The following is a 25,003-nucleotide window of genomic DNA, read 5'->3' as shown; positions in this document are numbered from 1 at the left end:
GTTTTATTCCTGACACAACAACTTTTCGTTTTATGGCGATCTAAAGACAGGAGGCATTTCTGCTTTGCTCACAAAACAGCTCTGAATTTTAACATGGGACTTAATGGGAGAACAGGAGGGCGCTGGCTGCACAAAACGTCTCACTATTTAAATTCAGTAAGTCTCTCGGCTTTTTCGAGGACATCACACGAAAGAGGACAAGTTTGTCTACAAAATGAGCCCAAAATTATGCGTGTAGAGTGTAATTTGTGGCCGTAGCGACGAGAAAAAGAGAAGATTTTCAGATCGTTTTTAGACTCTGTGCCACTCTAGCACGCACTCTAGCACGAACATTCCGCGCAATACACACCCATTATAATCTCAAAATTTCCCGCCAAACGATCACTGTCATTGAACAGTGACTGATCAAAAACTATAGGACCAATCAAAATGTGGATGAACACACCAATAGACCAGACTTGGGTCTACATTTTAAAGTTGAAATGAAGTCTCTCGGTGAATGTATGCCTGAGCTACAGATGTTTGAAAAACTCCAATTTCAATGTTGTTTTTTTCGCCCGTCCCATTCATTTCTTATGGGAAATTTATCGCAGTTTTTCGCGTCTTACGACGCGAAAAACTGCGATAAATTTGAGAAAAGTAATAGCACACCGATCCCGAACAATACGCACGTTTTGATATATAATTTGCGAGGGTTTTCTCAAAGCTGTGGGACGAGTTTGAGGACGAAAACTTGGAGGAAGATGAAAAATAATAATAAGAAGAAGAAGAAGAAACGCGCGGGATAGTAATAAGTGACTCGGGGCTACGCCCCGAGTCACTGGCTCCTGCAGCTATTTCATAGCTGTAGGAGCCAGTGACTCGGGACGTTGCCCCGTGTCCCTAATAAGAAGAAGAAGAAACGCGCGGGATAGTAATAAGTGACTCGGGGCTACGCCCCGAGTCACTGGCTCCTGCAGCTATGAAATAGCTGTAGGAGCCAGTGACTCGGGACGTTGCCCCGTGTCCCTAATTACAGCATAATCTGAAATTAATGTAAAACATAGATACGTGAATGTTGTTAAGGTTAGCATGATGCGGTGTGGTAACAGGGGGTGCATGACATACATTCTGCTCACCACTACTTTAAATTTCAATAGCCAACAATATAAATATGTACTTAGTTACCTTCCACTCCTGACAAGTAGACAGACTTGTACTTGACAGCATTGAAGGCGGTCCACTGCCTTTGGAGCTCATTAAAATGGGAAGAAATAAACATGAACTAGTTCATTTTAATAATCTGTGAACTGAACTTTGGGTTAGGGTTAGGGTTAGGGCATCAGCATGGATTAGTGAGTAAAGGTAAGCGTGTGTCTCTCTCTGTCTAGGCGGATTTCCATCCCTCCTCTCCTTCCATCCTCCCTTCTCTCCTTGCTTTCTCCTTCTGTCCTCCTCTGAAACAGAAAGTCATAATGAACTAGCACTTATGACAGGAGCAAAGGAGGAAGTCAGGTGACCAAAAGCAGGAAAAGCCACATATGCAGGAAGATGAGATGGATGGATGGTTAAACAAACAGAGGCCGCTGTTCATGCCCGTCTGAAACCAAAAGTTAGTGTTGACTTACTTTAACTTGGAACATTTTTGACCCAAACCCACAATCTTTTCCTAAACCTAACCAAGTAGTTTTGTTAGAATACTGGACTGATGTTCATCAGGTGACACAAACATGACTTCACCATCTGAAACACGATGAGGAGATACGACAATGACCAGCTCCTGTAATTGACCATTTGGTATGATGCCTTTTACCAGATCAGACTGCTCCTGTCCAAACAGGACTTTAGTCTTGTTTCAATCGACTATAAGTCATATACAGTGTTTGATGACAGACAGCAGCACCTCTACTTCATAGCCACCATAATGTCTTACAGTTGTTTTTTTCTCTGTATAGTTTTATTTTATTTTGTTTTTCATATAGTCCTTTGTATAAAATGTATATATATATGTATGTACGTACATACGTATATGTATACGTGTATATATATATATATAAAGCCTTATCTTATCCCATCATAGAGGCAGAGACATGCATTTATTTTTAATTGTTTGTTTATTTGTTTATTTCTGATTGTTCATTCTTTTGATTTTCATTGAGGCCTAATTAATTATTGCTTTTTTTGTTGGGGGAAACCTGAGCACATGTGCTCTGTGGGTTTACTCCACAGGAGGACTGTCTGTGTGCTGTCCTGAAAGGGAAAATGATTGGGGTAATTAATTATTGTTTTTTTTTTTTGTTGGGGGAAACCTGAGCACCAGGAGTAAACCCACAAAGCAGTTATGCGACATCTTCCAAGAAGCCTTCTTCTTCTCCTCTTTCTTGTCTGTTCTGGTGTTCTCCTCCGTTGTCTGTCCAGTCTTGAAGAACCTGAAGAAACCCACAAAAGTCTTGCAGAGCATTTTTCTCATCCTCCATCTGTTTGAGTCTCATCTCCCAGCCTTGTTCTTTTTCAGCCAGCTCTTCTGTGAACTTCTTTTGGAGATTGTTGTATTTGATCTGCCAAGCTTTCTCACTCTCACTCTGGCGTTGCATGGTGACTCCCAGATGGACTTTCTTTTGTTGGTGCTTTGCTTCCAACACCGGAATGGTGGAGGGACAGCGGCGCTGCTGTTGTCTGACCTGAGAAGAACAACCAGCAACCTCCTCCACCCTGCTCTTGGAGTTATGCGACATTTTCCAAGAAGCCTTCTTCTTCTCCTTCTTTTCCTCCTTCTTCTCCTCTTTCTTGTCTCCTTCACTTGTGGTGTTCTCCTCCGTTGCCTGTTCAGCCTTGAAGAACCTCAAGCAACCCTTATTCTTCTCCTTCTTCATAGAGGGACAGCGGCGCTGCTGTTGTCTGACCTGAGACGAACAACCAGCAACCTCCTCCACCCTGCTCTTGGAGTTATGCGACATCTTCCAAGAAGCCTTCTTCTTCTCCTTCTTTTCCTCCCTCTTCTCCTCCTTTTCCTCCCTCTTTCCGCCTTTTCCTTCTTCTTCTCCTCTTTCTTGTCTGTTCTGGTGTTCTCCTCCGTTGTCTGTCCAGTCTTGAAGAGCCTGAAGAAACCCACAAAAGTCTTGCAGAGCATTTTTCTCATCCTCCATCTGTTTGAGTCTCATCTCCCAGCCTTGTTCTTTTCCAGCCAGCTCTTCTGTGAACTTCTTTTGCAGATTGTTGCATTTGATCTGCCAAGCTTTCTCACTCTCACTCTGGCGTTGCATGGTGACTCCCAGATGGACTTTCTTTTGTTGGTGCTTCGCTTCCAACACTGGAATGGTGGAGGGACAGTGGCGCTGCTGTTGTCTGACCTGAGAAGAACAACCAGCAACCTCCTCCACCCTGCTCTTGGAGTTATGTGACATCTTCCAAGAAGCCTTCTTCTCCTCTTCCTTCTTCTTCTCCTCTTTCTTGTCTCCTTCACTTGTGGTGTTCTCCTCCGTTGCCTGTCCAGTCTTGAAGAACCTCAAGCAACCCTTATTCTTCTCCTTCTTCATGGAGGGACAGCAGCGCTGCTGTTGTCTGACCTGAGACGAACAACCAGCAACCTCCTCCACCCTGCTCTTGGAGTTATGCAACATCTTCCAAGAAGTCTTCTTCTTCTCCTCCTTTTCCCCTCTCTTTCCGCCTTTTCCTTCTTCTCCTCTTTCTTGTCTTTTCTGGTGTTCTCCTCTTTTGTCTGTCCAGTCTTGAAGAACCTGAAGAAACCCGCAAAAGTCTTGCAGAGCATTTTTGTCATCCTCTATCTGGTTGAGTCTCATCTCCCAGCCTTGTTCTTTTTCAGCCAGCTTTTCTGTGAACCAAGAAGCCTTCTTCTTCCCCTTTTCCTTCTTCTTCTCAGTGTTCTCCTCCGTTGTCTGTCTAGTCTCGAAGGAGTTGAGGAACCTGAAGCAACCCTTCTTCTTCTCCTTCTTCAGGCAAAGGTCTTGCAGAGCATTCTTCTCATCCTCCATCTGGTTGAGTCTCATCTCCCAGCATTGTTCTTTTTGCTTCGCTTCCATCTCTTTCTCTGTCAGTTGGTTCTTTTCCTCTTCCAGCTCCTTGACTCTCGTCTCCCAGCTCTGTTCTTTCTTGGCCAGCTCCTCTCTGAACTCCTCCTGCAGATCGTTATATTTGGTCTGCCAAGCTTTGTCGTTCTGGAGAAGTTCAGCTCTGTTGCTGGACAGGTTGTCTGTGGCCTCTGCGAGCTTGAGAGAGAGAGAGTCTTTCTCCTTCTTGAGAGCCAGGATTTCCTTATCTTTCTGGTAGAGCTTCTTCTCTACTTGGTTTACTGTCATCTTCAGTTCATCCTGCAGCATGACACTCCTGTGGTTCTCCAGCTTCATCCTGCAGATCTCACTGCTTTGCTTTTTGACCTTCTGTGCCAGCTTTGTCGTTGACTTGAGACTGTTCTTGAGGGAGGAGATCAGAGACTCACACTGTTTGATGGTCTCATAGGTCCACTTGTGGTCATCTTTCCAATCCCTCTCCCTCGTCTCCCAGCTCTGTTCTTTCTTGGCCAGCTCCTCCTGCAGATCGTTATATTTGGTCTGCCAAGCTTTGTCGTTTTGGAGAAGTTCAGCTCTGTTGCTGGACAGGTTGTCTGTGGCCTCTTTGAGCTTGAGATAGAGAGAGTTTTTCTCCTTCTTGAGAGCCAGGATTTTCTTTTCTCTCTGGAAGAGCTTCTTCTCCACTCGGTTTACGGTCATTTTCCGTTTATACTGCAGCATGACACTCCTGTGGTTCCTACTTGTCTGTTGTACACTAGTTGTCTGTTGTGTCTGTTGTCCGATGTGGAACCACAAGCGTGTCGTACTTGTCGGTTGTACACTAGTTGTCTGTTGTGGAGTGCCGTTGTCTGTTGTGGGCGACATTTCTTTTAAGGACATCGTATTTGTCTGTTGTACACTAGCTGTCTGTTGTGGAGTGCCGTTATCTGTTGTGGGCGACATTTCTTTTAAGGACATCGTACTTGTCTGTTGTACACTAGCTGTCTGTTGTGGAGTGCCGTTATCTGTTGTGGGCGACATCTCTTTTAAGGACATCGGACTTGTCTGTTGTACACTAGCTGTCTGTTGTGGAGTGCCTTTATCTGTTGTGGGCGACATTTCTTTTAAGGACATCGTATTTGTCTGTTGTACACTAGCTGTCTGTTGTGGAGTGCCGTTATCTGTTGTGGGCGACATTTCTTTTAAGGACATCGTATTTGTCTGTTGTACACTAGCTGTCTGTCGTGGGGTGCCGTTGTCTGTTGTGGACATCATTTGTCTTGTCTTATGTAGTTGATCCTCTGTAACTGCGATACGATACAATTTTCTTCTGTTGGTCTCTAAAATTAATTGACTGGCTGTGCGGCCACTCGACAGGTACATTCATAGAATCCTACATCAAAGCAGACTGGATCTAAGCCACACCTTATTGGCTTTGATCTTTAAGCCACACCTTGTTGGCTTTGATCTTTAAGCCACACCCTTGTTGGCTTTGATCTTTGGCTTTGATCTTTAAGCCACACCCTTCTTGGCTTTGATCTTTAAGCCACACCTTGTTGGGTTTGATCTTCAAGACAAACGTTTTTAAATTTTTGTTTTTTTTTAAATACATTTCTGAAGACCAAAAGACAAAAACACTGACAGTGAGAGAACAACAGAAGGAAGACAAAAACAACAGTAAGAACATTGAATACACACAGGCCAGTTAACTGAATTTTGCAGCAAAGGTTGTCTTCATCTCCGTTTGCAGTTCAGCACCGGACAGCGCCGAGTCAGCGACTCTCTGCCTCCCTGAGGCACCAACAGCTCTGTGAACGAAAAAATATGGTTTCAGTGTACTGATTAATCCAATAAGCCCGTATCAACATACACATGATAAAGCTGTGATAAATCTGTGCCTAAAACTGCCACTGGTTAAAACGAGGCTATGTGACAGAGTCGAGACACATCTCCGCCATCTATTCCATGCAGTTTTGTGAACTTTCCACCGCTTCACCGTTTTGAGGGTGGACCGACAGCCCTGCACAACTGAGCCACACAGTTCCTCTGCACGTACCAAAAAGCACCGGAGCAACAGTATAATAATCTAGTTATGATTACTGATGAATTTGGGGTGATGTGTTCCTGTAATAATCATCTTACCTTGCGCATTTGTCCGCGCTGAACACGGAGCGCTCGTTAAGAGGAGACAGAGCTCCCGTCTTCACATGTGGCCAATGTCCGCTCTGATCAATACGATGGACGCACTGCTGCTCTTGAACAGAACAAACAGAGACTGGTGCAGATCTGCCACCCTGTGCTTTATTGAAACCACACACCGCATGCTGCGTTACACCTGCCGGCTTTCACCTTCTCCAAGCGGACCGCGCAGCGGAGCTTTCGGGGAACATCAGTGTTGAACAAATCATGCAGCCCTCACTCAGAGACAATGTTCAAAAAGTGTTTATTATCGTTTATTCTGGTCGGTGTTTACATCACACGCAGGCCTGCTTTAGTTCACTTTAAAAAGTGAAGTGATGAATCTGTCTGCAACACTAGTCCAGAAATTACAGGCAACAGATATCTGGAAATTTAACAACAGTCCATTACATTACATTATAAATGACGGATTGTGTAAACAAGTTAGAACCCGATGTCAAGGAGCTCATGTGCTTGATATGTCATGAACATATGGGAATGGTTCAGATTTAAACTTAAACATGTCTTTCAACTGACGCATGGAAATAAATATCACAAGCACATGAACACAAACAAAAACAATTCATTGAGAAAATGAGTATGATATGTGATAAAGTGGAATTGTAGTCAGTGCAAAAAGCTGGGAATTATACCCTTAGAAGTCAATGAGATGATATTTGGAGAGAAAAAGCTAATGGAGTATTTAGTTATCATTGTGGATATTCCACCTTTCTTACAAGTCTGTTCACGTGGATATAGACTCAAAAATGACATTAATTTAGCAAGAAAATGATAATATGAACCAGTCGTTCTTTAGGCTAACAAGGCCTAAATTACTTAATTTTTATATTTGAAAGTGTGACATTTTTTAAGTAGTTTGTTTAGTTTCAGAAGTAGGAGAGTTACATCAACCATAAAGCAACACTTGTTGGAGTTGGAGATACATGGTTTTCAGTGGACATGGCGGGTACGATAAACTGTAATCTGAAAAGTAACTGGAACCAAAGCTGTCAGGCAAATGTAGTGGAGTAGAAGGTACAATATTTGCCTCTGAGATGTTATAGTGTAGAAGTATGAAGTTGCATAAAATGGAAAAACTCAAGCAAATTACAAGCACTTGAAAGTTGTACTTAAGTTTAATTCTTGAGTAAATGTTAGGGATGCACGACAACTGTTTTTTAAAACCTATACCGATAACTGATATCTTTCAGCTCCTAACGGCCGATACTGATAACCGATAACACACACATATACCTGAGATCATGACATCAATACTAAGAACAAAACCAAAAACAGTTTTGACTCTTTAAATGGATATTTATTTTTCCAATGAAAAACTATTCGCAAGCCTCTTAAACATTTTCTTAAAGCAATCAAACAAACCTATTTGATATCTCACTTCAATTTAAATAGGCCTGCACAGTGACAGGCGGTTGCTAGGCAACGTACGTGTTTACTTTCAGAGCCGCTGCGCAGTGAGAGCGGTGACAGAAGCGAGTAGGCTCATTTTAAATCAATAAAATGTGTTTTAATCACTATTTTGTGTCACATTATTGAATGCTTTAGCAGTAAGCCGTGTCCTAAGCGGGATAATGTATAGTGAGCAGTTTCCTATGGAGAAATAAACCCCGACGAAGGAAGATACATTATCCCTTACTTAGACTTGTCTGTGTAAACAAACTGAAAAAGGGCAGTCCATAGTAAGTCAAGCGCCATCATGTCCATTATTAAATCTTAATAACCTGAGCCCGTGGGTCATATTTGGCTAAAACTTTTCGAAAGCCTCGCCGATGTGTGTGCGGGTGGCCTCTTTGCGGCTGCCTTGCTAACGTTAGCGTCTTTAGCAGGCCGCTTTCCAAACTCCGTCAACGCGGTGGTTATGTTTCAGGTGGCTGATCAGGTTTGAAGTATTAAAGCTCGTGCTATTTCTCCCTTCTCGTGGAACTCGCTTGGAACATTTGTTACGAATAACCAGCGAATTGTCTTCTTATGAAACTCTGAAGAAGTCCGAACTCTGTTTTCATAAGCACGCTGTGCCGCATGCTGCATTCAAGGTGTAACGTACATTTCCCCGTTCCCTCGTTCGCGAGTCGTTCTTTCGGGCTATTTAAGTTCATGTTTCTATTTTTATGTGTAGCATGTGGAAAAATACTGCGAATATTAATTCAAGTCAGCAACTAACAAAATTATGACCGAGTTAACGAGTTGTTTTCTGGCATGAGGGGGTAGTCTTGATTTTTCCCAGTGAAGTTTTTCTGATTATGCCAACGTCAGATGAACGCAGCATTCACTGCAGGGCATTCGGGTCTCACAGTGGGAGCGAGGCACTGCCGTGCAGACAAATGTATACACTGCTCAATAAAATAAAGAGAACACTAAAATAACACATTCTAGATCTGCATGAATGAAATATTCTTCTTAAATACTTTGTTCTTCATAGCTCACATTGATGTGCCATCCTGGATGAGCTGCACTACCTGAGCCACTTGGGTGGGTTGTAGACTCCGTCTCATGCTACCACTAGATTAGTAATTTTTAAAGAATCTGAATATCAGCATGTTCCAGCTTCTCTGTGAGAATTTGATGCTTTTGTGTGACCTTAAACATCTTTGGCCTTTGGATTGTTGGTCAGACAAAATAAGAGACATAAAGACATCACCTCAAGCAATGTTCACTATTTTCTGACATCATTTGGACAGAATTCATGAATTAATCAAGAAAATAATTTGGAGATTAAATGATAATAAAAACAATCAATAGTTGCAGCCCTATCTGGACTTATCTCGTAACTGTAATTGAATAAAAAGTATCTGGTTATAAAGATTTCATGAGAGATGTACGACTTCAGTGAAACCATTCTGTAGTACTGTTTCTGTCCACTGCAGAGTGGTGTCATGTTTTTAACTTTAGACTAGCCCACAGTGCCTCGACATCAGGCTGACACCTAGTGGTCAAAACATCACACTGCAGCAGAAGAGCTCTGCCACAGCTTTATACCTCAATCTCTAAATGGTCGAGGTCAAGTGGACTAAATAAGAGCCCCCTTTACAAAATCCCTGAGAAATTCTCTTTATATATTATAATCAAAAAGGGTAAAACTAATGTGTGGTGATTAATTGCTTCCCACACTAACAGGGGTTGTTGTCTTTTCTTGGTTAACTCACTCAATCCACCTCTTTCTGCAGCCGAAGGCAAAAAGCAGAACAAAATATAGCTGTTATTTAATCAAAAATAGCAAATAAATATGTATCTTATTATCTTCAGTGTCTGTTATTAAAGTGTTTCTGATCTGTACCAAATCACCTTCAAATTTAGGCCTCACGAGTGCAGGTCACAGCACAGACGTACGTGTCTGAGAGACATCTCAGCCGGCCGTCCTCTTTCTGCGAAACACACATTTACAGTATGAAAAGTGTGTCGACACATACAGACGTGAGACTCAAACCTTAGAGCCTCCAGAGTCACAACTCCCAGTAGACAGCTGATTTTAATCTACACGGATCCAAAAAGAGGCCACTTGCAGCAGTCTTATCACAGCATAATCTGAAAATAATATAAAACATAGATACGTGAATGACGTTAAGGTTAGCATGATGCTGTGTGGTAACAGGGGGTGCATGACATACATTCTGCTCACCACTACTAGTAAACTAAATTTCAAGAGCCAACAGTAAAAATACAAATCTTCAGACAGAAGACAAATTAGGAAACGCTTTGAGGAAATATTTTAAATCTATCTGCTCGTATCTCATGTGCTATTAATACTGCTGGCAAGCAGTGAGCGGAAAGATTAGTCTTAGTGAGTTATGAAATGCATCAATTTAATGGTACAAACAAGAGAAAAGTATAAATCAAAACAAACACTAATAATGACAATATAATGAACTATGACACAAAGACAAATTCAGCAAATCTCACTCATAACAATAATAATAATGATAGTAACAGCTTGTATGCTATTTTGTAATGCATAAAATTACTTAATTATTACATTGCAATGATACACAGCTTATCAAAAAAGATCTATCAACACAATGTACTTAGTTTCATGGGGCACAACATGTGGACAAAAGTCTAGTTTTGTTTCTTGGTCAGGGTTCAAGTTTGGTTGAAACAAACTCGGGTTAGGGTTCATTTAAAATTCAAATATAGTAACAGAAACAGAAAATAGCCAAAGGACACCGTGTTGAACATCTTTTGTTTATAACCTGACAGCGTAGACACTAGACTCAAACCCCAGAAAAACAAAGCATTATCCAAAAATATACACAGTACATACAGTACATTTGTACATACGAAGCTGTACATGAGTTCAAAGCAGACGACAGAAAGTCAAAACAAAACAAAAAAAAACAGCTATTCTCAGAGCAGATGAAAATCAGTTTATTCATACTCTATCCAAATGTAAAAGTCTCATGAACATGAAGCACTAAGACAACAGTGTGAAAGCACTGTTTACAGGATTTAAGTTCCCTGAAATACAAATGTGGAACTGTTCTTCATGGTTGTGGTTAGGTTACGAAAATCTGGGGCTCTGACCATCTGATTTGTGTCACCTGATCTCTGAAAAACAACTCTGGTCACACTTTATTTATTCAGGCCAAACACTTTCTTTGTGACTTTTTGGTCATAATGCAACATGACAAGTGATGATGACTTCAGCTGGAATCAAACCTCAAGACTCTCTGAGTAACAAATGAAGTGTGTCAACGGCAGCAAGCTCTCCGAACTCATGACAGCTCTGATGATTTTACTGCATCAACCAAAACAATAAAAAATATAAACATACATTTTGATTACAAGACATCACATGAGAACAACACTGCAAAGCCTACAAGCAGTAACCAACAGTTCCAAACAAGTCTGGACTCAAACAAACAGTGTCCCTGAGTCCAGGTATTAATCTCTTTATCCAATCACGAACCACTGAGCCTTTCAATCATGATACTCTCACCTGTTACCAATCAACCTGTTTACCTGTGGAATGATCCAAACAGGTGTTTCTGGAGCGTTCCACATCTTTCCCAGCCTTTAGTTGCTCCTGACCCAACTTGTTTGAAACGTGTTGCTGCATCAGATTCAGAATAAGCAGATATTTACAAAAACCAATGACGCTGATGAGGTCAGACTTTAAATATATTGTCTTTGTGCTGTTTTCAGTTGAGTAGATGTCAAAAGCAAGCATTAGCACGTTATCACATTGTTTTATTTAAGTTATATACAGCATCCCAACTTTTTTGGAATCAGGGTTGTAAAACCAAAATCTGACTTTCTGACACTTATTTTACCATAAAGAAGAAGACACAATAGAATTGACTAATGTCTTTACAGGCAGCCAAAGAAAGACAGCTCTACTTAAAGCTAGCAGATGAGGCAGCCATGCCCAAATTTATTCACTTCCTATGTTAACTATATGTAATTTAAAAATATTTCGACAGCCTGCTATAAATGTTGGTAATTTAGTTTGCTATCCGACATAAATAAGGCAGCAGCTATCCAATCATTAAATGGTGATGAGCTGATCTTGGTAACTTTTAGCTTAGCTTAGTAAAGCAGAAAAAACTGCCATCTCATCCTCTGACTCTGGAAGCATTAATATGATTTGCGGTGGTTAAGCTACCACATTTCTAAAATTCCTTCTTAATGTACCTATTTATCAAAATAACTTCACTAAATGAAGGCCATACATCACATCTGTTACCTGTTGAACAGGCTGCCATAAATCCTTTATGTCCTAACTGTCCCTTTCTGTAGGTTCTGCTCTCGACCTCTGAAGAGCAGTATACCTCCACAGTGAGTCCGAAAAATGTTCAAATGTCTCAATAATCCCACTTTAAGAAGGTAATATAAATGTAAGAGCTATAAAGAAAGTTATAAATGAGTGTGTGGTCATTTAGCCTTCACAATAAATATAATGTTTGAGGCCCTGGCTTAACAAACAAATAATATAAAAAACAAAACAGACATTTTACAGATAATCAATAGGGAAAAGTCTAGAAGCCTTTCTATACATACATATACTATTAACAAGTAAGTAGGCAGGCCTATATTAGTACTGTGTCGACAGTACCATGTGTACCAATAATACAGTGGAAGTACTGTCTGGGATTTTCAAATGAAAACCAGCCCGAGTTTATGCATATCTTTGCAACTCCCTGATATTTTTCAGCTCACTGAATGGAAATGAAACAACGCAAAGCGATCAGTCTGCTCCATAAAATCTTAACGGGTTTGCTGAAACTGACTTTTGGTGGAAGGAACTGCGTCGCTGCTGAAGTAACTGCGTTCGGGGGATGTGGGAGAGCAAGCTGAGAGCACCGTGACAGCGGGTGAAGAGGGGGAGATGGAGCTCACGGTCTTTGGCACCAGCTGGACCCCACAGGCGCAGCTGCAGTCGTGGATGAGCCTCAACACGTCATTGCGGAAGCGCACGCCTACCAGGGCGTACAGGATAGGGTTGAGGCAACAGCGGGTGTACGCCAAAGTGCAGGTGATGTACTCCAGCAGGAGACCGCAGAACTCTCCCGCCATTTTACGCGACAGCACTACGGTGTACGGCAGCTGGAACACCACAAAAACCAGCACCAGAGCCACCATCAGCTTCAAGGTACGCTGCCGATGCCACTGCTTCCCCCGCCGACGTGCTTGCCCTTCCCACAGCACTCGGGCAATCAAAGAGTAGCATGTCACCATAACGAAGAAGGACAGGCAGAAGACAGCAATGATGGCGCCGTTGGTGGCCATTTTGACTCCTCCACTCTTTAGCATGCCGCAGTATGCATCACCGTCAGACACTGACACCCCAGAGAAGAGGATTTCAGGCAAACTGAGGAGCACTGCGACAAGCCACACGCCTACAGCAGCTACTGTCCCCACTATAAATATCCAACTGCGGAGCATGAACATCTTCTGGGCCTGTGCAACCACCAGGTAGCGGTCGACGCTGATGCAGGCCAGCAGCAGAAGCCCACTATATGTGTTGATAGCGTAGCATGCTCGCATGGCCTTGCAGAGGGGAATGGGGAGGATCCAACCCAAGTGAGTGTCGACAGCCTGTAATGGGAGCGTGAGGAGCAGGAGGAGGTCAGCCAGCGCCAGGTGGAACAGGAAGATGTCGGTCATGGAGCGAAGCCGGAGGCTGCCGTAAAGAGCAAAGGTGGCCATCACCAGGCAGTTTCCCACCACGCCCAGCAGGAAGATGAGGCAGAAAACACAAGTCTGGAACATTTTGATGGTGAGCTCCTGCTCGCCAGCCTCACACCAGCCAGAGTACAGGTACAGGTAATCACTGGTGTCTGTGGTGTTACTGATATTCCAAAGCGAGTAGTTTGAAAAGTCAATGCCATCAAGGTAGTCGAGGTCGCGGATATCGCTGTCATGGATGATATCCATCACTGGCGGGGAAAAATAAAAGCTAGTCAGTCATTTATCTGAGAAGGACCTTAAAAGTGTCCCATGACTAAAATCTGAACCCATCTCTGCAGCTTCAGGGTCAGCGTCATCAATGTTGCTGTTTATTATTTTTAAAAAGTGAAGAAAAGTAGTGACAGTAATGGAAATTAGTGATTGGTCACTTAAGTTTAGTGTTTATTAGCACATGTAAGCATGCACACACTCAACTGAGACACCTGCTGAATATCAGCACGTGAGCACTGTCAATGTGAGCGCGTTAACATACTGATGTTAGCAGGACAGCCTCAGGAGCCGCTAGCACGGCTCATTAACATACAGTATATATGCATTATTACATCTATGTACTGTATGTGTTCAAAGATTACATCAACAGAAATGTAGGGATGGGTGTGTGGCAACGCATCAGCATAACAAGAGTGTAACAAAATCTACGAGAGATTTTACTTTTGCCAAAACAAACGAGGTGAGATGAAGTCTGTGAGTTTTGACACCTTTAATCACAGCGGTCTGAACAGGATGAAAGGACGAGCGTCTTCGTACAAAATGAGGATGTGCGACGACGTTAAAAAAGAACCGACAGGTGGAATTTGCTTATTAGTTTTTTGCAGCTGACAAAATGTTTCAATCAGAATTCCAACTAATTGTTCTCTTGTAGTTCGAGCGGCATCTGAACCGTCTCTTTTCAGCTACGAGCGACAGATGTCGGATTAGTCTTTCCACAAAGCATTTAAAATTAATTCATTTACAAATAACAGCTAAGACTGCACAACAAAACCCTCTGTAGCATGTCTGTAATTATTATTATGAGTCATTCTGGACCTTCCACAACTTGCATGAGAACTGATTATTGTTCCAGAACATGCAGACACCAGCCTGGGTTGACTTTGAGCGGAACACCGTACTTCAAGTCACGATATCAGGAAATACCAACTCCTCCACGCAGGTTGAAAGTGAGAGACCTGCAGCTTTGTTCCTCAGTTTGAGTAAGCAGCTGTGATATTTTAGTCATTTTGCACCAGGTTGCGTGCCACTGGCATCAGGTCGTTGGCACTGGGGAAATTGTGGGTAGCGTGACGGTCCACAGATCAGTCAGTGTCGCGTGCTAACAGCCTTCATAGACAGTTTCCACAATCACCATTTATCATTCCATCCTTCACTGTCTGACTGTTACTGCTCAGGCTGCTGCTAATATTAAATTGTGCTCTTTTCTTTCATATCTTTTTTTTAAATAACTTCTTTATTTGATGGTGGAGACAGACATTAAGGAGCTTCCCTTAAAGGTAAGAGGAACAACCGTAGCGAGAAAAATATCTGGTTGACAGTTTTGTGAGCACAGCAGCATCTGACAGGTTGAGATACGACATTTCTATATTTTCTTTAAGTAAATGATTACTTTAAAAGCTAGCTCTCAAAGGTGTGAACCTTAATTTTTGGAAGCATGTCAGGTGTGAGACTGAATGTGATTTAGTGCGATAGTCATTCTCTACTGGATAACGAATGGAGCAGCGATTAACTTTGCAGTTAAACGTAGCCTCGGACAAAACAGATGTTTTCCACGTCATATAAAATTCAAGTTGTGCTTATGCAACTTTACGCACGTTTTCCAAAAGGCTGAAAGGAGGTAAAAAATAATACATTTAACACAAAAAAATATTTGATAGAGGATATCTTCAGCTGAGGGAAAAAGGAAATGAGAGGGTGTTTGTTTTCTGACGAGCTGCAACCCAAACTGCCAAACAGTTCTGATTCATATTCTGATTACAAATTAGCATAGTGACAAGTTTCTTCATGCACTGCAGGAGTTACAACAGGGCGAAAACTTCTAGGCTCACAGTCCACAACACCCGTCTGTAGTCTTGATGTAATGTACTTCATGATACCGTCTTAAAAAAAAAAAACCACTCTCCTTGCAACACTCTCTTTATCAGCCGCTCACATGTTGCATCTGATACCACTAATCAGTAAAACCTCTTCAGCAAACTGCAGTTTCTAAGCTTATATGACGACGGTTCAGCACATGGTGCTGGGTGTTCATTCCACTGTTGACACTTTCACACTCGTCTCCACTCGAGCTGTCAAATCAAGTCTATTATTGACGCTGGTATTAATCATGCTTAAGTTACTCTGTATGACAATATGATTACTGAAGGAACACACCTCTAATGATTTTATAATTTCTTCTTTCATTTAAATGTTATGACACACAAGCTAATGATTACTGGACAACTAAGTACTGCCAGTTTTTCAAGCTTTTAATCAGAGGTTTGAATTGTCTCTATTCATTCTTTTTTTTAACAAATCTATATTTACAAATGTGTGACAACATGACAGGTACAAGTAACTGTAATGTTTTGCGTACACATACTGTATACAATGGCGCTCGCTGTCCACCCTCCCCATGGTTGAATCCCTTTTAAACCCACCAGCCACTCACTCCGTGCGGTCCCCAATGGACGGTTTGACCGTATAAAATTAAGTAACATGTATAGTGTTCCTCTGGTGACTCATGAACCTCATTATTTCTGCTGTTTCATGCGACCACATCAGGGGATAAAGATCGTGAAGCCACTGCCATGTTTGGGCTAAACGTTTGGTGGCTGTCGGACAATTTGTCTTTGTCCAAAGACATTTCTTAAAGCTTTAGGTCAAAGTCTCTCTTCCAAACTGAGCACAGACGGGTTGTGTTGTTTCTTATGCTGGCTGCCTAAAGTCACGCTACATTTAACGGCTGCAGATATTCAATGTGATCAGCTCTTTATTATTTATTTCAATGACATCTGGTCTCTCTGAACAAACGATTACTTTAGAATTGACATCTAAAACATTTGCATCAGTACCGTAAATATGGTTTGTAGTCCTGCAGCTTTCTCCTATAATGCATCATTTATTTAAAACAGTCTACTGCAAATTACATCATGATATATTTTTCGATCGGGTTGAAAGTGAGAACCACACATGCTGTCGTGCAGTCTGAGTGGGCAGCAGTTACACATTTCAGTCATTTTTCAGCACTGTGTGAGACACAGCTGTCGTCAGGTTGTTGGCATGTGGAAACTCGCGAGCAGCGTTAAGATCACCAGCGTCACATGGCAGCACGGTTTCTCCTTTTCTCTTCACTGAGCCAAACAATAACACACACACACATATATATATATAATTTTGTTTTCCTTTACTTTTTTCTTGCCTGCTAAGTGCCAGAAATATTTGCATTTTATGTTCTCGTAGTATTTAAACTGCAAATCCCAGGTTGTAAAATTCATGTACCATTGTAACACTGGAATTAAACTGATCTGACATTTTAACAAACAAACAGACAGTGCAGAGATTGTGCAGCGGAAAGGATTCTCATATTAATACATCACATGAATATGAGTCACATGTGACCACAACCACAATGCAAGATGATATAGTCTCTTGGATTCATCTGTGCTACAACCCTGACACCAAAAAAGCTGGGACACAGTGTAAAACAACCAAGTTAGTTGCTCCTGTCCCAACTTGTTTGTAACGTGTTGCTGCATCAAATTCAGAATAAGCAGATATTTACAAAAAAATAAATGAAGCTGATGAGGTCGAACATTAAGTACACTGTCTTTGTACTGTTTTCAGTTGAGGACAAAAAGGATCAGCGGGTTATCACATTCTGTTTTATTGATGTTTTACACAGCGTCCAAACCTTTTTGAAATCAGGACTGACGAAGAACTAATTTCCTTTTTTAATATCACTGAGCGATAATATAACTGAATTCATGCAAATACATATGACTTTGAAATTGTTACATATAAGCTAAGTCATGTTAATAAATGTATTTAAGTACCTTACATAAATACATATGTATTTATGTACTACATCACACTCTTTATCTGCCAATTTAGAAACACTATCAGTCTTTTTAAAGTCTTATTTTCTATTAAAAAACTGCCCAGATTTTCTTCAGTGATCTTACCTGTGTTGTTTGAAGTGTTAAGCATGTCCCAAGTCCTGCCCCTTGAGTCTGTGGTAGAGATTTGAGAAGCTGGCACGCTTTAAACAAGCCTGTGGGCTAAACCAAAACCATCTCTAGCCAATGAAACCAGCTCTGTGTTTTGCTGACCTTGCCATAGCCCTGAATTTGTTGTTTTTATCACCAGGGTTCACTGAAGGATGTGAGCGTGAAACTTTGCTGAAGCCTTTGTAGTGCTGTCACATGTCTGACACTGACACTGTGGGTTGCTTGTGATCTGTCTTTTCTATTAAATTTGATCCAAAGAAGTTGGGACTGAATCCTGATCTGCAAACATTTGCTACCAGTCAACAGATGTTTATCGACCATCATAACGCATGCATCTGTCACTGTAACTGCACAAACTTTTTTGTAATCATCTCTTTTAAGTACATTAGCTTTTAAATGCATCTCATTTTTGATGTACTGTACATTTTACAATATTTTCCCTGTGACAAATCCAAAATATGTCTTAGTAGGAGGACACAAAACACAGTGAAATGCACAGAATATGCTCACAACATCAAGCTGTGGATTCAACAGGCGGACAAATGTATAAAAACACATCTGGGTATGACTGCTGACTGCCACCAAAACCGGTTCACGACCTCCCCTTGACTTCTTCTGAGGTTATATGATCGTTTGTGGATTCAATCAAGCCACATACGGGCCTGACTGATCAAGTCAAACTGTGGAGCATAACACCTCACGGAGGGGGAGTTTATAGATTAATCAACTCATTGTTTGGTCTATAAAATGTCAGAAAAAGTGTGAACAATGCTCATCACAGCTTTCAGGAGTGCGCTGTGGCGTCTTCAAACCATCAACAACCTGATGACACTCAGTTTATATAAAACAGCGAAACTAAAAATCCTCAAACTGAAGCAGGAACTCTTTTTGCTCAATTAAGCAATGATTAAGCAATTTTAAAAATCTACCTTGTGCAATATTACAATATACAATATTACATTTTAACTTCATTCTTTAAGTACTCAACCTATGCACATATATTTTTATTCTGCTGTGACACACACACGTCGTTGTTATTCCTACGACTACGTCTGCTGCCTGTAACACCCGAATTTCCCCGGGTGGGGATTAACAAAGTTTTATCTCATGTTAAAATAGTTGCTGAGTCATTTTTTGTCAGTCAGCCCTAAATCACACATATAAAACATCACAACAAGATGAGTCAGTAACCACAACCACAGAGAGATACTAATTAAAACATTCACAAGAATAATGAAGATGTCAGCGGTGGAACTTTAAGATCCCTCAGTTTATGTAGCAGTTTCTTTGTTTTCAATTACAGCGCATGATACCGGAAACCAGCCGTTCTCAGTTCAGACTTGATATGAGGAACTTTTAAAGCTAATCTATCATGATATCTGTTGTCATGGTTGCTCACTTTGAACTAAAAGAAACATCTCTAGCATGGCTTTGTAACTGAAAATGCAAGTATGCTGATGCCTCTTAGATGTCAGTGACCTATGACCTTTTCATATAACTGACAGCACTGATGGTACAGTGTCTTAAATAATCGAGTGAAACTGCGATAAACGCACCCAGTGGTTTAAGAGTAGTGGCTGCAGTATGAGCATCTCTAATCCAGTAAAAACAGCACAGTGGATTGAAAGATGGTTTTCAATGTTTTTTTTAAAAAAGCAGAAACAAGCTCTGTTCCAGTATAAGAATCCAATTTGAATTTGTAGTTTTCAAGTGAGATTTTCAAAGTGATAATTCACTGCTATAAACCGAATTTCTGCATACTTTCAATGCTGTCCGCTATCATTGTGATTTGTGTATTTTAAAGGCCCGTCTCCGGACAGGCACTGCAAACCATCTGAAGTTCTAAATGCTGTGCTGTATGGCATTGGTTCATACTGTATGCACGTCTCTACAAAAAAAAAAAAAAAAAATTAATGATAAAATACTACAAGATTGAGTCATCTGCAAAAAAAAATACATCCATACATTGCAATGCTGATTTGGAAAAGAAATATTTACATATAATGTAAATAGCCTAATACAGACCCTTGTGGGACACCTTTATCAACCAACTGAATAAAAATAATGTCGAAAAACATTTTTAAGAATCACATTAAAAAAGTCTGTTGTTAACAAATGATAAAGAAAATTTGAAATAATCGAAAAAAAACCTCATTTTTGCAAAAATGTTTCCTGATGACTGCCATTCTTTTAATTATGTCATCTTTTGACGCACTGTTCTTTTGCAATGGTCTAATAGTTTGGCAACTGGGGAATTGGCACCCCCTGTTGGCTATGTCAATAAACCAACTCCTAATAATAACAGTGGTGGATGTAAACAAGCATTTGCATTTTCTTTTGTCAATTTTCTCGTAACTCTGTTAAAATTAGCATTACATTTGGATGTAACCCCACTAATAGCGCTTGTTACTTGCACAATGGAAACTTGTGTAGAAGGTGAAAAGAATCACACAGTTCATGTTCTTGAAAATTGAATAGCTATAAATTTACCCAACAACATTAATGGCTGATTTAAATTACGGTGTTTTGGGAGATATTTTTTTTTCTCTTTACGGTTTGTGCATGTGTGTGTGTGGGTGGTGAAAGCGTGGGTTTGACGTTGCCCAAGTGCCTGATTAACCCTGCTGCACTAATTCATTCTGCAGACATCTAGTTTGATCACTGCAGAGATGTGAACAGTGATGAGCATAAAACCACAATGTTTGCTTCAGATGTTGGCACAAGCACATGAGAAAAACACCCGATGGTCGATGTGCGTCGGTTCTGTTGATGGGAACTGTTTGGCAGGTTGGCAGCTGGGCTGAGATGTTGACAATCCTTCATCCACTATGTGGTTTTGCTAACCTGTGATTTCTACCCTCCTTGCTTGTTTGTGAATGTGGTTCACGTTCACTGATGTGAAACTGTTGACCTACAACTCAACCTGTGAACACAACATTCAGGTTGAACAGTGACTGGCTCCGTCGTATGATGGCTACTGTTTTCTTAATTAGTTATCCTCCTGCTCACGGCGAGCTTTACATCTTACTTAGATATATTTTTGAAAATCCAACAATTACTCAAAGCTCAGATTTTGCAATTATTAATCACAACAATTAATTGTTGCCCTAAGTTTCAGACAACAACTTTAGGACTTCCAGTGACTTCTTATGGCAATAAAATATAATGAATTACACTTTTGCATTCAATGTTTTTTCACAATTCAACAAATAACTTATTCATGCTTTATAGATGATTATTAAGCATTAATGAGAGCAACTTGATAATACGCCATCAAGTGTCAGTAATTAAAGTGTTCTTGTATTATGCAGTTGTAAATGTTATTAAGCTGTTAAAAGTTGTCCTAGTTGTTGTCATTTATAAAGCATTAAAAATATACTCTCACTTAAGTTTAAGTTTATTTACTTTATTGATCCCAAGACTGGGAAATTATTCTCTGCTTTTAACCTATCACTGGGGAAACACACACACACACGCAACGTGCATCATGCAGTGAAACACACACAGGAGCAGTGGGCTGCAATCAAGTGCCCGGGGAGCATATTGGGGGGGGTTAAGTGCCTTGCTCAAGGGCACATCAGCCGGCTAATGGAGGGGGAGGGAATACTCCATCACACCCACATTTTCTGCCGGACCGGTGGGGGAATCGAACCAGCGATCTTCCGACCACAAGCCACTCTCCAACCTCTAGGCCACAAAGGCCATTAGTTGCAACTAATAAACACATTATAAAAAGGGGCTTTTAATTTAGAGGGATTTAAAAATAATAATAATTTAATACATGACTTCCTTAATAAGGAACATCTGGACAATCTAAATGCAGTTCAATCCAATACTAACATAAAGTCTACGTTTATGGTGCCTGTAAGTTGTAAATAAAATGAACTAAATGAATTGCATATATAATCTGTCACAGGTAGACTGTGGCTTTGACAGACTGGTTGCTCACGGTAGCATCGGGGCTGTGCTGGGCCTGACCTCTGCGCTCTTTGCATTGTGCTGACATTTCTTCTTGAAGTACTTTGATGGTGCGAAAATTTCTTGCTGTAGAAAGTGCACAGAATGGCGCTTTGCATGCTTTTTTGTAATCCTAGCATATATCCTCGCATGTTATTTTGACCCTAGTTATAAAGTGATGAGAAAGCACCAATGACATCAATTCACAAAGACCCATTACGTTAAAAAAATTCGGTCCAGGCCAAAGTGTCCGGATCTGCCTAAATGAACGTTATATGTTACATGTGTGGAAAAAGACATTGAAAACTGACAGCTTTATAGGCATCACCTTGATTTAATTTTATTATTGTGTATTCAGTTTTTCTGTGTTATTTTCTCATTTGACTTTTTGTGCATTTCTCATTTTTTAGCTGCATTTTGCTTTTCATATTACAACTTACATTGATACAACAACTTACTGTGTATGTTTATCTGTAACAAGTTGAGATAGAATATATTACCAGATCACATTATGTAGAATAACAGCACTAAAAACATCTCATGGTGATTATTGTTTGGATTATTATAATTGTATGTATTATGATGACTGTTAGTAGTAGTAAGTGGACAGTCCACATATGACTTTTGTTTTTGGTTATTATGGCTTTTGGTTATTTTGTCGCAACTGCATCCATATTCAAAAGAAAACTGAAAACATTTCTATTTTCTCAGGTTTATTAGCTTGTGTGTGTGTGTGTGTGTGTGTGTGTGTGTAGGTGTGTCAGACGGATACATGGTCTAAAGAGTGTGTTTTTCATGTCTCTTTTTTTAGTATACTGTCTTTCTAATTCTTTTGTTGTTGGTTGCACTTCCTTGTATTTTATTTATTGTATATTCTCTTGTTATTTGCTGCTTTGTGGATTAATAAATTAAACTATACACCCAGTGGCCCCTTCCTTAATAAGGAACATCTGGACAATCTAAATGCAGTTCAATCCAATACTAACATAAAGTCTACGTTTATGGTGCCTGTAAGTTGTAAGACGGCATCATATTCAGAGGTGTTTTGAATATTCTGCCCTGTTTGTTTATGTAAATGGCAGGGACTGCTGACAGTTAAATATGCACGTTAAGTCCTTGGTGTTTAAACACAAACAGTAAATGTGAGGCTCATTCAACAGAAATTTAAAAAAACAATGGAGGTTATTGGAACTGAATATAAAAGTGGACCTTTTCCCGAGCACTGGCAGACTGACGTTTAGAGCTATAAAGGTTACAGATACATTGCTTTAAAATTATTGTTTATTTCTTTTAGACGCAGTTATTCTTCATGACACAGCAAGCATTAAATACGGTAACTAAATGACAGACAGGTAAGGCAGCAAGACTAGCTGTGCAGTGAGTTTAAGCTTCTTACTGTCCGTCTGTGTCATTCTGAAACAGAAAATGCTGAAGGTGTGAGGGGTTGGGGGGCAGCAGGTTTGGGCAGAGATGGTGTGGAAATAAAAAGAGCTTCAGATCAAGTGGAGCAGGCAATATTATATTATATTTATATATTAATATTTACAACAAAATTAAAAATCCTAATGTCCAGCTGCTCATTTTAACCACAGGAGGGCGATTGAGACATGTTTTGCTGATCATTTCAGGACCAGGACAGCACAACCATCATTGCTGTGGGCTGGAGACACTCACTAATAAATATGAATTTACAACTCAAAAAGAGTTGCTGACAGTGGTCTTGGTTTGGAGAAGCACTCTAAGGAAGTATGTTTGTGATAAGATCAGTATTTTGTAATAGTATTTAAACCACACTTTAAGAAATATGAACCCTTCTTTCATTCAATGAAAGAAGCCAAAGTGTTAAATGTTGGTAGAAACACAAGTAACTGTACAAGAACTAAATAAAATGGTATAAACTTGGACATTTATCTAACTTTAGATCAATAAAGAAACAACATTATGAATTTTGACCAGACATTTAAAGGCAACTTTCTGTATTTGACAGTTCACTTCAGTGCTACAGACACATTCACAGCGTCATACTCGGTCCTGGTAACACGCAGTACTCTGTAGTGGTTTATTGGTATGTGGACATGTTACAGGTAGTGTGATGTGTTTTTGTTTCCTCACTCATGTGGTGTGAGTCATTCTGTCTGTGGAAATGTTTTTTTAAAGGTGTTAACTAATAATAAAATCTGAACGTAACAGAAACCTGTGATTACTGGATTCAGTCACATGTCTAACACATTTGAGGATGCATGTTAAAAGATAAGATGAGATAAGATAAAACTTTATTTATCCCCAGTTGGGGAAATGTGGGCATTACAGCAGGATGTAATAGCAGTGGGAAGAAAAATAGCAGCAGAGGTAAAGAACATTAAAAAATAAATCAATAAATAAAAAGTAGACTATATATATATATATGTACATATTACACAAGCACAATGAAATTTGACTATATAAAAGAAAAAATATGTAGAAAATAAAAAAGATGTATTGCCCCAACAGCTGTGGACAAAAAAACAACAATGTATGCTGCCTTCATATTAAAAATAATAATAAATAGTGTTACTACTATTACACAGAATAATGAAATATACAAAACAGTAAATGATATGTAATATTGCACAAAATGTATGGATATGAGCGTCAAACAACATCAACACAGTCTTATGTTAGGTGATGCTGGAGTTGAATAATCTGACAGCTGTTGCTATGAAGGACCTGCGGTAGCGTTCCTTCTTACACACTGGATGCAGCAGTCTGTTACTAAAGGAGCTGCTGAGGGCCCCCACTGTGCCATGCAGGGGGTGGGAGGGGTTGTCCATGATCGATGTCAGCTTGGTTAACATCCTTCTCTCACTTAAAGCCTCAGTGGTGTCCAGAGGACAGTCCAGGACAGAGCCAGCTCTCCTGACCAGTCTGTTCAGTCTCTTTCTGTCCCTCTCAGAGCTTCCGCAGCCCCAGCAGACCACTGCGCAAAAGACTGCAGATGCAACCACAGAGTCATAAAAAGTCCTCAGTAATGTCCTACATACTCCAAAGGACCTCAGTCTTGTCAGAAGATGGAGACGACTTTGACCCTTTCTATAGAGGGCATCAGTGTTTGTGGACCAGTCCAGTTTATTGTTGAGGTGTACACCCAGTCATTTGTACTCCTCCACGATCTCAATGTCAAATCCCTGGATGTACACCAGTGTAGTCTGTGGTGCTTTCCTGCCCAAGTCTATCACCATTTCCTTGGTCTTGCTGGCATTGATGTGCAGGTGGTTTAGTTCACGCCAGTCGACAAAGTTAGTGATGACTTCCCTGTATTCCAAATCGTTCCCCTGTGATACACATCATTGGAGAACTTCTGGAAGTGGCCGCTGGTTGTGTTGTGTCTGGAGTCTTCAGAAGCAAACACACTTACATTTTTTTTTTTATCGCATTCACCAACCCATCAGGAGAGCCAACCCACCTGCCCAAAAAACTAAAAAATATATGTGAATCAAC

The 25,003-nt window shown here is 40.5% G+C and overlaps 1 protein-coding gene across 1 annotated transcript; it reads right to left on the bottom strand.

Moving 5' to 3' along the window:
* Positions 1–11,228: 11,228 nt before the first annotated feature.
* On the bottom strand, positions 11,229–17,655 carry ccr10 (chemokine (C-C motif) receptor 10). Its single transcript, XM_041962901.1, has 2 exons — positions 17,525–17,655; positions 11,229–13,558 (listed from the first exon to the last, which is right to left on the bottom strand). The coding sequence occupies exons 1-2, from the start codon at positions 17,547–17,549 to the stop codon at positions 12,387–12,389; spliced, it is 1,197 nt and encodes a 398-aa protein (XP_041818835.1). The 5' UTR covers positions 17,550–17,655; the 3' UTR covers positions 11,229–12,386.
* Positions 17,656–25,003: the final 7,348 nt, after the last annotated feature.

The sequence above is a fragment of the Chelmon rostratus genome, chromosome 21 (assembly GCF_017976325.1).
Source record: "Chelmon rostratus isolate fCheRos1 chromosome 21, fCheRos1.pri, whole genome shotgun sequence".
In the NCBI taxonomy this organism is placed as follows: Eukaryota; Metazoa; Chordata; class Actinopteri; order Chaetodontiformes; family Chaetodontidae; genus Chelmon; species Chelmon rostratus.
Note: the sequence above shows the minus strand (reverse complement) of the source record. Positions and strands in the feature narration are given on the sequence as shown.

Coding starts and splice junctions, on each gene's coding strand:
- ccr10 (XM_041962901.1), bottom strand. CDS start 17,549: ATGCTTAACACTTCAAACAACACAG. Junction 13,559..17,524: donor TAACACTTCAAACAACACAG/GTAAGATCACTG, acceptor TTTCCCCGCCAG/TGATGGATATCATCCATGAC.